The sequence below is a fragment of the Neolamprologus multifasciatus genome, chromosome 19, assembly GCF_963576455.1.
Source record: "Neolamprologus multifasciatus chromosome 19, fNeoMul1.2, whole genome shotgun sequence".
Lineage (NCBI taxonomy): Eukaryota > Metazoa > Chordata > Actinopteri > Cichliformes > Cichlidae > Neolamprologus > Neolamprologus multifasciatus.
The window spans coordinates 9,462,570-9,480,039 of record NC_140457.1 but is presented as its reverse complement, the minus strand read 5'-3'; the positions used below and the strand labels follow the sequence as shown (position 1 = coordinate 9,480,039).

The 17,470-nt window shown below is 40.5% G+C and overlaps 1 protein-coding gene across 2 annotated transcripts; it reads left to right on the top strand.

Moving 5' to 3' along the window:
- Positions 1-6: 6 nt before the first annotated feature.
- psen1 (presenilin 1) lies at positions 7-17,465 on the top strand. 2 transcript variants are annotated; one of them, XM_085143398.1, is made up of 11 exons: positions 7-140; positions 1,425-1,511; positions 2,900-3,261; positions 3,612-3,753; positions 5,425-5,492; positions 5,587-5,807; positions 8,243-8,341; positions 10,485-10,577; positions 11,344-11,520; positions 12,298-12,416; positions 12,628-17,465. In XM_085143398.1, the coding sequence occupies exons 2-11, from the start codon at positions 1,476-1,478 to the stop codon at positions 12,781-12,783; spliced, it is 1,473 nt and encodes a 490-aa protein (XP_084999524.1). In that variant the 5' UTR covers positions 7-140; positions 1,425-1,475; the 3' UTR covers positions 12,784-17,465. The 2 variants fall into 2 exon arrangements, with proteins under 2 accessions (XP_084999524.1, XP_084999525.1); XM_085143399.1 differs by having other exon boundaries at positions 8-140; positions 2,903-3,261.
- The last annotated feature ends 5 nt before the right edge of the window (positions 17,466-17,470 follow it).

The following is a 17,470-nucleotide window of genomic DNA, read 5'->3' as shown; positions in this document are numbered from 1 at the left end:
GCTGACTTTACAGGAAGTAGTTTCCAGCAGCAGCCGGATGTATTGCGAGAACACAGGAACAACAAAGAGGAGAAAGTACCCGGGTTTAAACCCGACTCGAGAACCCCCAAATTAAGGAAATTATCTTGCGTTTATAGCAGGTAAGTGTCATTCTTTTAAGGGACCTTTTCAGGAACCATTTGAAATTTGGGTTACGCAACTTACCCAGCGCTAACCACCCGCAGCGGTCGCAGCCTGCTCTATCATTATTACATTATTGGCTATCGTTAACTAGCCATTTTAGCGAATCTCCAATTAAAAATGACCTGTGTGAGTAGTTATTACAGCTAGATAATCAACGTTACAGCTTACTGGTTTCTCTCTGATAGGCATGTAAAGTCAGCAAGAAGAAGGGATCAAATAATACAGATTTTGGATTTCCCGGCGTGTAATCAGCAACGTGAACGTTACATTCCTATAGATGTTTTATTTTTTTTTTATTTTTATGGCCTTCAAAGATATCTTCAAGTCTTCAAGTACAGGTTCAAATACAATTCTCACGAGTCTCTGTATACACAAGAAGAGTTACTAATCAGCGCAATCATTCTTCTTGTACACAATGGCTGTGAAGTGAACACTGCCCTTGTCTGATCTCCTCCCCCCAAAATGTGTGTGTACATACACACACATTTTGTATATATTGATTGATTGATTGATTGAAGTTCGACCAAGGCTAATTTGTGGCTCAAATGTTACCTTGACATATCGTGTTGTTATCTCTTAAAACTGAAGTCTTATCAAAATCCATTTCCTCCTTATTTTACAATAAGAAAGGCCCCTATGTTGAAAGATAGACACATCAACATAATTTAGCACAATCAAGGTTGTTATTTAAGCCTGATAGGTTTATCCTAGTATTTAAAATGTTTTCATTAATATGGAATGACTGATAAGTCTTTGAAACGATTTCACAGGTAATATTTTTGAGAAATAACTGGAACTGTTTAAAATATGAGAAGAATGTATTTAAAAAAGTGTGAAATTGTCCTTTAAAATGATTTCCAACTCTGTGAAACACTGAATTCCACCACTAAGTAAATTCCTGCCACTTAATTAGTGCTACTTTAGTATTTTATATTGGTCTTAGGTTTTTAACATGCATTTTTAGGTTGACTTTTAACATTTTTACAGTGGCCGGTAGACAGGAAAGTAGTTAAGATGAGCAGCAAAGGGCTGTGGACACCCATATTGGAATGGAAAATCACTGATATTTAACATGTTTTCTGATTGATTGATTTTTTTCACTGTCCCTTTCATTTCACATAACAAATTTGCCTAATCTAGTTTATAATCTGCACAAAACATGACTCTCTCTGTCTTTACACGCTTGATTTATTCCTGTGTTGGTGGTTATATGCTCTATTGACCCACTTCTCTTTCATCAGGGTTGAAAAGTTCCGATTTGCATGTGAGGACAAGAGTCCACCGAGCCAACAATGGCGAACAATGCAGAGGATATCGAAAACAATATGGTCAGTATGAAATAAAGTTTCACAGTGGCTCTAATGCTATATCCGTCTATGTTAATGTAGTGGTTAATGATTGCCACACAAGAGTCTCAGTAAGAGGGAAGTAAAGTAAGAGTCTGTTTCATAGTCACTTTGTAACATCATGTGCTGTTGAGTAGTTTTAATTTAATAATTTAATTTGGTCTCTGTTACAGTAAATTGCCCAGAACAGGGTGATTATATTCTGATAAGGAGCAGTGTGTTTCCACTGACAGCACAACCCTTAACCTTTAAATCATACATAGAAGCTTTAGGAACAAGTTGGCTTTGTGCTCTGAAGTTTGCTGTTACTGTAAACAAAGGCATTTCCTCCTTAGTGGAGTGAATAAGTCAAAGTCCCTTTTTACTGTCATAGTGCACTTAACAGTGCTTAGCCTCGTGCTCTACAACAGTTGAACTCATACACTGCATCTATATTTCAGCTAAGGGAACACTTTGTTTCTGTCTTCCAGCCAGATTTGTCAGAGTGACAAGTCTGGCTAGGAAGGGCATGCTGCTACAGTATCACTACATACCTGGTTAATTTATTCAGAAAAGCAGTCTGTATCTCTTTTGTCCTTGGGACCAATATTGGCCTAATTCCCAGGACTGAGACACAAAGCAGCATACCACACAGCGAGGTCATTTTTGCACAGCAGCCTGTTTAAAAGCTCTGGCAGCTTTCACTACTCAGATCTCTGGAGACGCCTCCTGTCTTCATTTCTGTGTACCTGGTACAATTGCTTCATGTCTAGGCTGCCGCATGTCTCGACTCGTCTGGCAGCCTGACAGTTTTAGTTCACGCAGTCTCCTTGAGTTGCGTCCTTATTTTGTCCTGACGGGACAGATCCTCAGGGTGAGTGGGAACAAGCACGCTGCTGTTATCCTTGGAGCAGGAGAGGCGGTGAGCCAGTTAAGTGCACATATGGATCGTCTGATAACATTTAGTTTTAATCTTTCACATTTTGGTGTGCATTTGTTTTCAATTTCAGCAAATAAAGTGGCTAAATGAAAACATTTAATTTGCCAATATAAAGAAGAAACTACTTTTGGCTGCTTCTTTATTCACAAGGTGGTCACCACAGCGTTCCTGGCACAAACCTAAAGGGATTTGTGTCTCCTCATGTGATTGATCTGGGGATTTTTCACTTGTTAGGCAAATGTGTACACCACTAGACATTTGTGTGGCAAAATCTTAGTTCAGAGATTTCATTATGTATATGTAAGATACATTTTTGAACTCTATCATAGTAGGTAGGGGCTGATAAAACTGTCTGAGGGAATTTTATTTAGTAACAGGAGGCATAACTGTGTGTGTTTGTTTGTTTGTTTGTTTTTCACGCATTTCAAATATGGCTGTTTTCCTGCATCAGCAGAACCAACAGGAGGCTAACAGATCCCCAGATTCCACCCAGAAACCACAAGAAACTGGTGTGCCCAGAGTGCGGTCCAGAGGAGGTTCAGCAGCTGGTGCTGGAGCTGGAACTGGAGGAGGAGGTGATAGTGGCGGTGGAGGAGGTGGCAATGGCACCAGCCCGGAGCAGAATGGGCAACCCCCCACTGCTCCCGCTCCAAGAGTGGTGGAAAGAGAGGAGGAGGAGGATGAGGAGCTGACTTTGAAATACGGGGCCAAGCATGTCATCATGCTTTTTGTCCCAGTGACGCTTTGCATGGTGGTCGTCGTGGCAACCATAAAATCTGTCAGCTTCTACACCCAGAATGACGGGCAGAGATTGTAAGTGCTATGGTCCATTTCACACTGATTGTAATAGGGAAATGAGATGATCCAAGGCTCACATTAGAGCCTCTGTTTGAATGACATGCAGTGCAGGAGAACTGCCACTACGTATAGATAATGTAATGTGCTTGTGTCATTCCTCCATCCTTTGGGCATGTAGACAGTAATACGTGTAGCTTTGTTGATGCTTAAGATCTTTATAGAGAGCCTGAATTGGGCTCAAACCACAGAAAGATAATCTTACATATCTTTAGTTTTTCTGAAGACTTTAATGCCCCTGAATTATCAGCTCCAAAACTGTAACCGTACTGTGTGTGTGTGTCTGTGTGTTTAATCTGTCGCTTCAGGATCTACACACCATTCCCTGAAGACACAGACACAGTAGGACAGAGAGCCCTCAACTCCATTCTGAATGCCACCATCATGATCACTGTAATCATCGTTATGACTTTGGTGCTGGTGATGTTATACAAGTACCGCTGCTACAAGGTACAGATTAACACCTCTAACATCTTGCTGCACCACGTATATAGTCTTATTAGCTGCACCCTAGAGTGTAAAAATACTTAATGTTTCAAGGCTTTTTTACAGGATTTGTTTAAACTTATTAAAGTTGGAAAGACATAGTTTCACTAGAAACATAGTGTTCGTGATAATTTGTTATTTAGCTGTACGGCTTAGATAAACAAAAAAACAAAAACAATAAAAAAATAAATACAGAAATCTCCTGTGGAAAAGCGCCCAACACAAAACATGTTTTAAGTTGTCTGTCAGTTGGTGTAGATCCCCAGTCAAGTTGTAGAAATATGATTTCAGGAACTGTGACTGTGTTAGAAACAAAATAAAGTTAAGGTGCGGCTCGAAATCACTGCTTCCTTTCAAGTTTCAAGTTTTATTTGTCATATGCAAGTTAGCACAGGGTCAACATTGCAATGAAATGTGTTTTACGAGCAGCAGTCACTCAGCAGCATGATACAGTAGGAGAAAATATAATAAAATAAAATATAAAAATAGTAAGGAGCTAAATATTAGAGAGCCATGGTAAAAGAGAAAAGATGACTAAATATATATGTATCTATAAATATAAATATATGTACACTAGTGATTAAATAAGAAAATCTTGAAAAGAAATATGACGGGAGGGTAGATGGGATATTGCACAGGAATGAGCAGCAGAAAATTACAGTATTGCACTTTAAATATAAATATCAATGACAATAAAGTGAAGTGACCAGTGCAGATTAAGTGAAGTGACCAGTGCAGATTAAGTGAAGTGACCAGTGCAGATCCTTTATCAAAGCTCCTTCATTATTATTGAAAGGTTTAGTTTTTAATCAATACTTGACTTTTGCATTCATAATTTTTGTTGAATTAGCAGAGAGTAGTTATAAGAAACAGACACCATTGTTTTCCCTTTCCATTGCTAGAATGCACAGCATAATGGATACATTTACACATTGAGTTGGAGACTAAAATAAAAAATACAGGGATTAAGTGTGATGAAATATATAGCAATTTAATCATGGAGTGATCACAAATACAAATACAGCTCTCATTGATGCTGTTTTCTGCTCGTCCATTGTGTTTCCTGTGGTCTACCTTGTATTAAACATGGCTTTGCAACATATATAAAAGTAAACCGTCTGAGCTAAAAGCACAGGCTTCAGACTGCTGCAAACACAGATCAATTTTTGCTATTCTTGGGCTGTATGTGATGGCAATAATACAACATCTCTCATACGGTCATCTCATGAACACTGCTGTGTGACTACAGAAGCCCCACCCACAAACCTTCTGCAGGCAAAGCAAATGCAGCTATACTACAGGATAAGTGGTAAGAACATGGACTGGAGTACATCAGTGAACCAATTCCCATTACATGAGATTTTTAGGGTGGAAGAAATGGTAGCAGAAATTGAGTTGAATGAGTGTTGGAGAAAATGTGAGCCACATATTAGTGACCATAATCACATATTTTGGTCATACCCTGAAGTAAAAAGGTTTCAGGAGGATAAAAGAGACTCAGATTTTCATTAAAGACCCAAAGGCGACTCCTTTTGGGTCAAATATTGTAGTTTAAATCAAATTCTAGATACAGAGTCTTACAAGCACAGATTCGGTGAAATATTCTGTAAATAATGCGGATTTTTGCTTTCACAGGTGATCCAAGGCTGGCTCTTCCTTTCCTCTCTCCTCCTGCTCTTCTTCTTCTCCTACATCTACCTCAAGTAAGCTGCACAACTTAACTTTTAATGCAGTTGTTACAAACATTTCAAAGTGTCAAGCAGTTTAATTCATTATGCTTTCACTCTGTCCAAACAGAGAGGTTTTTAAGACCTACAATCTGGCCATGGACTACGTAACCCTAGCGATAATAATCTGGAATTTCGGAGTGGTGGGCATGATGTGTATTCATTGGAAGGGACCTCTGCGGCTCCAGCAGGCCTACCTCATCATGATCAGCGCCCTGATGGCCCTGGTTTTCATCAAGTACCTGCCAGAGTGGACTGCCTGGCTCATATTAGCTGTCATATCTGTCTACGGTAAGTCTCGCACGCTGCTTTTTGACCTCTGTGTTCTTTAAAGTCTTCATCAAACCTTTGAAGATGTTTTTGTGTGCTAATATCCAGTCATCTGGTTTCTTTTAGCGGTTTCGCTGGATAAAAGCATGGAGGGGGGGTGAAAAGCTAAACTTTAAAATGTCACTTTTAAGATATATAAACTTTTGATTTTTAAACAAAAACTTTTTAAGCAATTGAGCCTTTTCTATATTTTTGATAAATGAATAAACTCTGAAATAAAACCTAATCTTGACCAATCTGTTACACTTTTAACTGAACACCGCTGTGTAAATGTATTCTTACTTATAGGAACATTTTTTTCTCTCTGCAGTGGTATCTATGCAAGCGTCGAAATATCTCGTTGCTAGAGGGAAGAATGTTTCTCAAGAGCTAAAACATTTACAAAAGTACTTGAAAATGGGGTGAAAAGTCTGTGAGGAATGGAAATGTGGGGGCAGAAGGGCTAAAAGCCAAACCTGATATCCAGAGAGCACACACAGATGCTCAAACTGTCAAATCAGTGGTGGCAACAAGAAACATTTAGATAGATTAGGTGTCAGTCACAGAGGAATTTTTGAGTTAGTGTTCCAGGCTTAAATCACTTTGCGTGTATGCCATAGAAAAATAAATAGGAAGTGTGTTTGCCCGAAAGCTTGCTTAATATTTTTGTCTTGATTTGTGTTAGAGATGGCACGATACCACTTTTTTATGTCCGATACCGATACCGATATCATAAATTTGGATATCTGCCGATACCGATATGAATCCGATACAGTGTGTTTTTTAATCAACAAAACGTTTTTTTAATATCTTGCTGCATTTTGTATAAGTTTATACTCAAGTTTAAATAAATAACAACACTAAAGCTATTCTGTTATACCTGTATGTAAAAAATACACTGCGTCCAAAATATGTCATAGTTCAGCAACACTGATCAATCTAATAAAGTTAAACCTCCTCCATCCTCCCTATTCTGGTATTTTAAAGAGTACTTAGAAGAAATTTTAAGCAACCTAACTAATAGGGTTGCAAACTCCCAGCAAAAAAAAATAAAAATAGGGAACCACCCTCTTCCTCATGATGCTTAATCGATGTAATCAAATTTAATTTGATGCAGGGGGAAAATGCACAAAAATAAATTATTTTTCAAGAATAATTAAATAGATTCAACATCTTTCTTCAACAGAATTGCAGACTGCACAGATGGTATCTTCCCAAAGGAAAAAGTAGTATAGCTTACTAGGGTATATTAGACTTAACAGTTACTATATACAGTAATGGACTTCTATATATTTTACACAAGATTAAAACTTTGGGTGTAAGAATCAGATAATTATTAAAAACTAGACATTTTAAATGAGAATAAGAAAGAAAAGTATGTCTTTGTGCCCCCTTTTCCCTGTTCATGCCCTATCGGCCCCCCTGGCTAAACTTTGCTAGATCCGCCCCTGCACAGTTACCAGCTGTCAGCTACGTAGAAAAAGATCCTGGTGTAGAAAGTAATATTAAATAAATTCTAACAACAGCTTATCAAGCTTAAACCTGCTGCTGTTGTTCAGCCGCTGGTTTCCTCTTTCTGGTGAGAAGTGGGCCAAAAACTAAGAAGAGAGACGGACTCGCGACAGAAAAGCCGATCAGCTGATCATTAAGCTGTTTCACCCGATTGAAGCAGCAGGAGAGAGAGAGAGAGAGAGAGAGAGGCAGTCGCTCCAGGTATGGTTGTTAAGCTTAACGTGGGAACGCTTTACAGACATTCAGAGATGAACTTACACACTTGCTTTACTTCTCTCTGGGAAAACGTCCTCATAGATGAAATGCTGGTTTGCTAGCAAGGCTACAAATACACACAGCCGCTCTATCACGTGATGCACACTGCTGCTACGTGCTACGGTTATGAGCCGAGTTAACCCGCGTAGCAAGTTTTGTGAGGTGCTTTTTTGATATTTAATGGATCGGATTACATTTTTTATTTCTCGCCGATATCCGATCCAGTAATTTGGGTCAGTATCGGACCGATACCGATACGTAATATCGGATCGGTCCATCTCTAATTTGTGTATTTCCTCAAAGGCAGCGCACTGGGACAAAGTCCAGGGTATATCAAGCGTCATCAAATTAGATTTCCTGTTAGTGTGGCAGTTTTCTTTTCCAAGAACACTATTTAACTGGGAATCAGAGTTTAGCCACAGATCACAGTGTTGTGTAATACTTGGATGTATCATAAATTATGCCGTGTTTCAATAAACTAGGAAGTAAACCCTTTAGAGATTTGGGACTGCCAGAAACTGTGCATGTTAACTTAAGCTCCTGCCCCTTGTTCATAGAAGATATCACATCAGGTCATTTGGCCTCTTAAAGAACCCTCTGTTCAGTAGCTAACATCCTTTTTCTGGCCTCTGTCGTCTTTTCTCTTGCAGATCTGTTGGCAGTGCTCTGTCCCAAAGGGCCTCTGAGGATCCTGGTGGAGACTGCTCAAGAGAGAAATGAGCCCATCTTTCCAGCTCTCATCTATTCTTGTAAGATGGACAATGTCCGCAGGCCTACACCACTACATTTAGTAACATTTTATTGCATTAAAACAAAGATGGGCAAATGAAATCCTCAGTACGTTTACTTTAAATGTTATTTTTCTTCTCATACTTAAAGTCTTTCCTCTTCTTTAAGGGATTTAATTTCATTTTTAGCATTTTAAATGATTTTATTTGTAGATTAAGAAATACCAATTCTGCTCTAAATGTAATGTTTCCAGTGTTTCTGTTGTGTTACAGTTAAATCCATAACTTGCTGAACAAACAGTTTTTGTAGCTTTGTACACCACCACCACCACCACCACCACCACAGTGGATTTAATTTCAAACAATCGTAATGTTTTTAAAGTGCAGATTTTTGCTGATATTTAAGGGGTTTTAAAAGCATATTACATCAAGAACTTAGGAATTATAGGTATTTTTATACACAGTCCCCTTTCTTCAGTGGCTCAAAATTAATCTGACTTTTAAATGACAGGAGAGAATTCATCTCTTGTTATTTCATGACAAATTAAGCAGACATAATGCCTAAAATTGATTTAAAGAGGTACATTTGTAATTTATAGCTTATCACTGTCATTTTAAACTAAATAGCATGGTAATATAATTAATTTCATCACTAAGAAAACAACTTTGCAACGTCTGCCTGAAGAACTTCCATCAGGAGCTCGGCACATTTGTTAAGGTCTACAATCAGGGAAATACAGAGTTTACAACAATGTACAAAACACAGTTTAGGAGAGTCTAATCTGGTCTTTTTGTTCTTTGGATCTTTGGATAAACAAAACGAAGACTAACTTGTAACTAAATGATTCAAAGAGAAAAGTATGGAGAAGGACACAAATTGATCATCAGCCAAAGAAAACCACAGACATGGTGGAGGTAGTTTTATGCCATGGCCATGTCTGGCTGACAATCAGGGTCACTAGTGTTTAATGATGATGCGACTGCTGATAGAAGTAGTAGGATGAATGTGAAGTGTACAGGGCTGCAGTATCTGCTCTGATTCAGCGAGATCCAAGAACCAGCAGAGCTTACTTTTCATTTACTGCAGATTAAACGGAGAGCAGAAAGACCCACACACATGCAGCATTGAAGGTAGCTATAGCAAAGGCCAGCATTTAATAATGTCCATTGATTCTAAATATCGCGGCGTCATTGACTGCAAATGATTTTCATCCAATTAGTAAAACAATCATTATATTTTAGATTATTTCAGTTTAATTTGAGCCTCAGAAAATGTAGGACTGTATAAAATTGTCTGCAACTTAAATGGTTAATACAACTTGCGTTAAAGTCCTTGAAATAAATCTGAAAGTCTGCACTTCAGTCACATCTCGATTGGTTTTTGGTTTAAAATTCTCTGTGGTGGTTTTACGGAGGCAAAACTACAAAAACATGTACACCAGCGGTCCCCAACCTTTTTTGCGCCACGGACCGGTTTATGCCCGACAATATTTTCACGGACCAGCCTTTAAGGTGTCGCGGATAAATACAACAAAATAAAAGTAGTACCGGTACCGAAAAAAAGAAGATTTATTCATAACACACGTGAAAAGACCCAGGAAAACCGAGTTAACGATAAAAACAATAACAAAATAACGCTGAAAACCGATAAAAACCCTGAAAACCGTACATTTCACACCTGAGCCTCTACTCTCGCAGCCCGGTACCAAACGACTCACGGACCGGTCCGAGGCCCGGGGGTTGGGGACCGCTGATGTACACGTTAAGGACCTAATTGTATATAGTCAGTATCACACATCCTGCTTTAAACAGTGAGACCTTAACCATTCACCTCCATTCAAACACTCAAATGTTTTTAAATATCATCAGAAACTTCAGCTACCTTCAGCACAGTTATTTCTAATGAAACTTCTTCTGCTTTCAATAGTTCAAATAATCATAAATTTAAGCTTTGTTTTAGAATGTCTCCCTTCCCTTAAACAGATGGTGTTTCCTTTAATGGACACTTCAACTTCATATAGTGCTTGTTTAGTTTAGTTTTTTTGTTTTGTTTTCAGCTCATTTTAAGATGTGTTTGTAGCACTCTAGCTTCAGCTGTTGCTAACTTATATTTACCTTTTAAAGGCTCTTAACACAAACCGATCTCCCAAACCTTCTTCTCCAGCTACGATGGTGTGGCTCGTCAACATGGCGGACACAGACAGGCCAAATAGGAACTCGACAGAAGCAGCTTCGCCTCAACAAGAGCCTCAAGAAGGTAACTAACAACTCAAAGAGATGGACTGCGCTTGACTTTGGTGCTCGATGGTAGGGCTGTTCGATATAAAGATATATATCGGATGACGATATCAAAACATCTGTCGTTTCATTTTACGCTATCGTTTGTTTCGTGGTGTCGCAAAATAAACAGTTTACGGCAATATTTCTCATCCTTTTGATGGTCACTGTAGTGGCTATATTAATTTCCTAAAGTTCTCTCTCTCTTATATTTAATATAACCACACTACAGACGGACAAGCGCCTGTTTTTATGCGTTGTCGTTAGCAACAACGGCGGTCAAACCATCGCGTGTCCGCTTGTTTATTTTCCACATAAACCTTTCACAATAAAGCTCAAGATCCTACTGATCAAAATAAACTGAATCACGTGAAAGAGCAGATTATTTACGGATGAGAATTAAAAAAGAGCCGTCAGGTGCTAAAAAATAAACCTTAGACTCAAACAGGCTTTTCCCCGCAGCACGCCATGTAATAAATACTCACAAAGAAAACGGCGGCTTATGACTAAAAATGTATAGTTTCATGCGTCTGTTAAAACACTCGACTTCACATGACGCCCAGCTGGAAACACTTCACGCATGTTGAGCTGCCTGAGATTCACAGAATTTACAGACAGTGTTAAAATTTTGTGATTTATATCGTTATCGGACGATAGATGTTTTATATCGGGATATGAGATTTTGGTCATATCGCACAGCCCTACTCGACGGTTACTATTCAAACCTGACTGGTATCTTTTTTCAGCACCACTGGCGTCTCCGGTCCCATCGAGTCCGTCACAGGACGATGGAGGTTTCACCCAGTCCTGGGTCAGCCAGCAGGAGCATCGACTGGGGCCGCTCCAGTCGACCGAGGAGACCAGACGGGAAATCCAGCAGATGCCCTCAGCGCGTCCTCCTGTTGAAGAGGATGATGAGGAGAGTAAGTGGTGGTTACTGCTGGATCTTATGTAGTACAAAGTACACAGGGCAGATGGAAGCATAAACAGAATGTTAAGTAATGGACCAAGTATATTTACTAACGTTGGCGTCCGTGCAGGATTGCAGATTTAAGCCCAGTATTCCCTGCAACTATGTGTCTGTGCAGCAGTGAATTATTCCACTCTATTCTCCAAGTATTACTTAAAATGGGCAAAGATCATACCTCCGTTTTCTGAAAACAGCTGCCTGCTGAAACATAAAATATTTTATCGTGCTCCATAGAGTTGAGTATCATACTTTAAATCATCCAGATTAGCTATTAAGTAAAAACAAAACCCGTCAGGGTCATTTTTAGATTTTAAAAGTGTAAAACATTTAAAAGCCGGGTTCGGTAATTCAAACCTGTGAATTCTCACATTGTCTGCTTTCCTCTTCTTAGCGTGTAATCATCAGCTACTCAGACATTAAACATTTTAGGAATGTTTTGAAGTGATCCCTTTTCTGTGAAATTGGGGGCATGTGTGAATGGAACTATTTTGGGACTGAGAAAATTAGGAAGCGATTATTCACGGAAATTGCTAGTGTTCATCTCTGTGCTATATTGAGGCCAGTGCTTGTTTTAACTTAAAGCTTCAGTAAATATGGGGTGAGAGATTTTGTTTTTACAGTAATTACACACAAGGAAAGGTTTCTATAAGGGTTATAGGGTGTGTGGCTGAAGCAAAACTTGGGTTTGAATTGACTCCACCCTGAATGTGGCGTCCCTCTCCCTCCACAGGGGGTGTCAAGCTGGGACTCGGAGACTTCATCTTCTACAGCATGCTGGTGGGAAAAGCCTCAGCCACGGCCAGCGGCGACTGGAACACCACCCTCGCCTGCTTCGTAGCCATCCTCATTGTGAGTGATCAGCTGTTTATTTTGGTATCATACTCGACTCACCGCAACTTCAACCCTCTCTCTGTGCACAGTACCCGCCCCCCTTTATGTAAACCTCTTGATTACATAATAAGCAATTTTTTGCCTCCTTCAGCGCTGATTTTGTTTGGTATACAATTACTCAGTGTGCTATTTCCAAAGTGTTTTATTTTGTCTGTCTCTGCCCCCGCAGGGCTTATGTCTGACTCTGCTCCTCCTCGCCATCTTCAAGAAAGCACTCCCCGCTCTGCCCATCTCCATTTTTTTCGGCCTCGTCTTCTATTTCGCCACAGATAACTTGGTACGGCCCTTCATGGACAAGCTGGCGCTGCACCAGTTCTACATTTAGCAGGACGCTGCCCTGATAACCCTCACCCACATAGCTCTCCGGCCAACAACATGAGAGCAGCCCCTTCACAGCCGGGGAACAAAGAGCGATGCTGGGGCCCCTCCCGCCCCCACATCCCCTCCTAAGAGCTCATGATGCTGGGACACAAGTTGTTTTTGCTCTGCCTTTTTTTCTGGCACCAAAGGAGCGTATTCTCCACAACAGCTGATCTTAAACCTTTGTATTTCTGTGTTAAACCAAGAAGCGACGCTTCTTGCTCGGCTTGGGATCTCATCTTCAGTTCGTTCGCTGATCAACAGCTTCAGGCGCAGTCCAAACCCAGTGGGAAGCTTTTACTTTTATTTATCCAGGGAAGCTTTATAAGAGCTCATCCGCTCCTTTCTCAGCAGTGCCCTTTTTTTTCTTTTTTTGCATACACACAGACACCCACCCACACACACACACTCAAAACTGGGAGAAGCCCGGTCCAACCGCAGTCTTCTACAGCTGTGGCTTTACAGCAGGTGCCTTCCTCAGGGACACCTTAGCGGTAGCTGTTGAGCAAAGGGAGACGTTTTCATGAAATCTTCCTTTAAAGACTTTGAACAACCTTCCTGTCACATCTGTTTGCATTACTGCAGAGCTACCACTGGCCCCGAACTAAACCGAAGATTACCAAGCCTTCAACAAACGAATGGACACTCAGTGATGATAGTGATAATAGATAGAAATGTGTAGTTTGATTGTGTATAAGATATCAGTCACCAGAGTGTGCTTTTCTCACTGCTAAGAATGGTTAAAAAAAAAAAAATCACTTTAGACACGCAGAAGTCTGAAGCAGGTGTGATTGATTGATGTACGCTGAAATGGATGCTTTGATCATGTGAGGCTCTTCCTTATGTGAATAGTAGAGACTTTTCTCTCTTGGATTGAATAATAAGTGTTATTGTGGCACCCATTACATCATTTCACCAAGTTTTCTGCCCCCAGTTTTAAATGGAATCAGATTTGAATTCGCAGCTCGTAGAGGGAGGAAAGAGCACTACAGTGACACACTCACACCTGAGACTTGTCTGCCACTGAGGAGCTCTGCTGGAGCCGCCGGTGGTTCAGTGCCTTGCTCAAGGGCATTTAAGTAGTTGTTGTTGTAGGCCAGAAACATCCTTTTTGTTCTCTTTCCCGACTCAAAGTTTGTTGTCTTTATTTTTAATTTTTTTTTCCAACCTGTCGATTGGGATTGTAACCTGTGATCATATGGTCACAAACTCTGAACCTTTAGGCTATAGCTGCCCTCATGATGCTCGCCTGGTGCTTTTTGGAACTATGCTACATCGATACTGAAATGATTTTACTTACAAGCAGATAGTTATGTTTTGTTTTGGGTTTTTTTTTTTTCCAAACATATGCAGAAAAGAAACAGTACTTTTAGAGACATGACTGTATTCACTGGATTCCTGCCAGTTTATTAAAACCTGCGAGCGTGTGAAAACAGTGATGTGAAGTTGTTGAGCGTCAAAACCTGATTAGTGAACGAGTGCATCTATTTCAATTTGACACCTCAATTTGCAAACGACTTAATCTCTACTTATGAAGCAGACTGCTGTAGTCAGATTAAAACCAAAAACTTTCATTCAAAAAATTAAAAAAGCAATATGATATGTGTAAGAACAAAAAGCCTGCACATTACTTTGGAAGGTGACCAGCACTTCTGTTATTCAACTAGAGGTTCATGCTTGCAAAGAGAAGAATTCAAGAGGCGAGATTTTAAAAAGACTGTTTTTCCCCCCCCTTTTGGTTTTTGGGAATAACCTGGGTAACTGGCTCTTTTTTTTTTTTGTCCTTCACATGCTTATGTGTGTTATGCAAGGTTCCTCCAATTCGAATTTTGTTCTTTTTTTTAAATAAAAAAATAAACAATAAAATTGGAAATGCCTTTTTTGTTTTATTGTTGCTGCAGTTTCTTATCAGACATCTGCTTCTATATCCATTCTCCACCTGTACAAACGGTGGGACCACAGTTATAGTGACTTCCTGGAAGTCTTTGCTCTTTATGCTACTTACAGTTCATAGCTAATGTATCGGGCCACCACCAAATGTAAGGTTTACGCCACAGCTGCCCTAAATTAACAGAATTGTTAATTAATGTCTCTGTATCTTGATTCTGTTCCTCTGGAGCGTTTTCAGTGGGAGAAACATTTTGTCACTCATCCAAGTGACTTCTTCAGGCACTTGGATCAAATATTTAGTTAAGCAGATGAATCGAGATGGAAACAAAACAGGATATTTAGTCATTTCAGCACAAAAGCTATGAACTAGATTGTTCTCTTTTTCATTTGCACTCCCCACAAAGGTCAGGATCAACATCAACCTTCAAATAGTTGAAAAACACTTTAGCCTTTTTTGATTTTCAGTGAGCAATCCCTCATGAGACTGTCGTAGAACTACGTGGGTCGGTGGGAACATTGTGGAAATTCCTCGGCGTGCTGGTAAACTGGCATTCCGCACTCAGCATCCCCTGATGCCAGCTGGCTGACAGACGCAGTTGGCATGTAGCCTGGGGCACTGGCCGCTTTTGCTGTCACCATGGGGATTGTTTGGCCTCGCTGGCTGGGACAGTGGCACAGTATGGCAGTTTACCCAGAATATTTAGCCTCATACTGTGATTTACCTAACAAGCCCTCAGTGAGGCCTCCTCCTGGCATGCAAATCCTGCAGCTCGACCGGTGAACACCTACGAGTTAATTCCATTATGCTTTCCTTGCACTGATTCCAGAAACCTGCTCTGTTCAGATTAAGTTATACCCTGCACTTGAAGCTCTTTTGGGCTTCTCACCAAGGGGGAAAAAAGATTTTTTTATTTTAACTTTCTCCCTTCATTGAAAGACACACAAGTCTCATGTGCTGCATTGACATAGATATAGACACTGCAAATATTAAAAGTGAAAATGCACCCAAATGTGACTTTATGGATGTGCAAGTATTTGCTGGAAAAGTGCAGTAAATCCCCTCATAGACGTTTACACTATGAAGGGATTTACCTGTCAGTATTTAAACCACTGGCAAGTGAAGTGAATAACACTGATTATCTTTTTACAATGTCACCTGGAAAAGTTGTGAGATGTAACTCAGCACATGAACAGTCATTAGTGTGAGAGAGTCGCCTGACGAGAGTGAGACTGTCATGACTGGACAACAGGGTCAGAGCATCACCAAAATGGCAGATATTACCAGGTTTTTCCAGCATCCAGTGATTAGTGTGTACCAAACGTGGTCAAAGAAAGGACAACCGGTGAACTGGTGACAGGGTCATGGGCAGCGAAGACTCATCAGTGTGTCTGGTGATGTCTGCAGATGATGTCTGCACAATAGAAAAAGAAATAACAGAAACAGAGTGCATCTCATGGACCAGTCAGAGTGGAGCACAGAGCAATGGAACGTGGATGAATCCCACTGTGGTGCGTGCAAGTTTACCTGGGAAAGAGAAGGAGGCAGGATCTATGGGAAGAAAGCTACCAGGGGGAGGTAGTGTGATGCTGGGTATTCTGATTGGACACACTGTGTCCTGGTACTCATAGTGATGTTACTTTAATCTCTACCATCTATCTTAAGAGCTCAATACAACTGAGCATCTGAAACAGGGGTCAGGGGGACCTACACTACAGGCAGGTACTTTTAATTAATATAGATTCATACATACGACACATTCATATTGGTTAATACTAATGGTAAGCCAGAAAGTAAGACTTAACACCTCACATGAAAGCTATAACTTTCCACATCCATCTGTGGCTGTGGCTGTTTAAGCTCCTTTACTGGGCATGTGAGACCACAGAGTGAACTGAGGTAATCTGCCAATCACTGTCATCCTCTAATGGGAGTCGATTTAGCCAGGAGACTTTGTGGCTGTGTATCACACCTGTGCACGTAAGAGGTTTCCCAGGATAGTGCTAATAAGGAGATTATCGTGCAGGGAGGGACGTCTGAGGATTAGGCTTCGTTAATCGCTCTGCGCAGACAACAAGTGCAGACACTCAGCGGCACGGGAGAGAGGACACGAAGCTTGGACAAAAAGCAGAGCAGAAAAGCCCGTAAAGGTGAATAAATAACCATCAAATATGTCCAAGGACAAGCTGGAGAGCCTGGTGAAGCGTATGGAGGAGACACTGTCGGAGATGGAGCAGCTGAAAACGCACTGCGGAAGGCAGAGCGAGGAGCTGAGCCAGCTGGTGGTGGAGCTCCGGCGAGAGAACCAGGAGCTGGTGGAGAAGTACAACCAGCTCGCTGTGGAGATGAAGGAAGCCAAGGAGGTTATAGAACAGCTACAGGACACAAAATATGCCTTCAATGCAAAAGAAAGGCAAGCTCAGAAGCTCAGCAGGCAGCTCTGAGGGCCCACACGCAGAGTGGGAACCCGATGTGACCCAGTCCTGTAGGAAAATCAGACTGGAAGGCGAATGGAAAAAGAATTAAAAAAACTGCTCATTGAAGATGATGTCTAGAATCTGGGTGGGCATGCAAAATAAACTGGGCACAGCTGTTTCCTTTAACATATAGAGTGAACATATGTGTACATTTAATGCCTGCGGCAGAGTGGCTGTAAAGCTTAGTAATTTGAATGTAACTTAAACCCTGTGGCTTAGAGTCCTTTTAAAGCTGCAACAAGACTTAATGACCAGTAATAAAAACCGAAAGGCTTTAAGAAATGTGG

Excerpts from the sequence above, each read along its gene's own strand:
- psen1 (XM_085143398.1), top strand. The coding sequence starts at position 1,476 with ATGGCGAACAATGCAGAGGATATCGAAAACAATATG. Across the intron at positions 3,262-3,611 it reads CAGAATGACGGGCAGAGATT|GATCTACACACCATTCCCTG; the intron begins GTAAGTGCTATG and ends CTGTCGCTTCAG. Across the intron at positions 12,417-12,627 it reads GCTTCGTAGCCATCCTCATT|GGCTTATGTCTGACTCTGCT; the intron begins GTGAGTGATCAG and ends CTGCCCCCGCAG.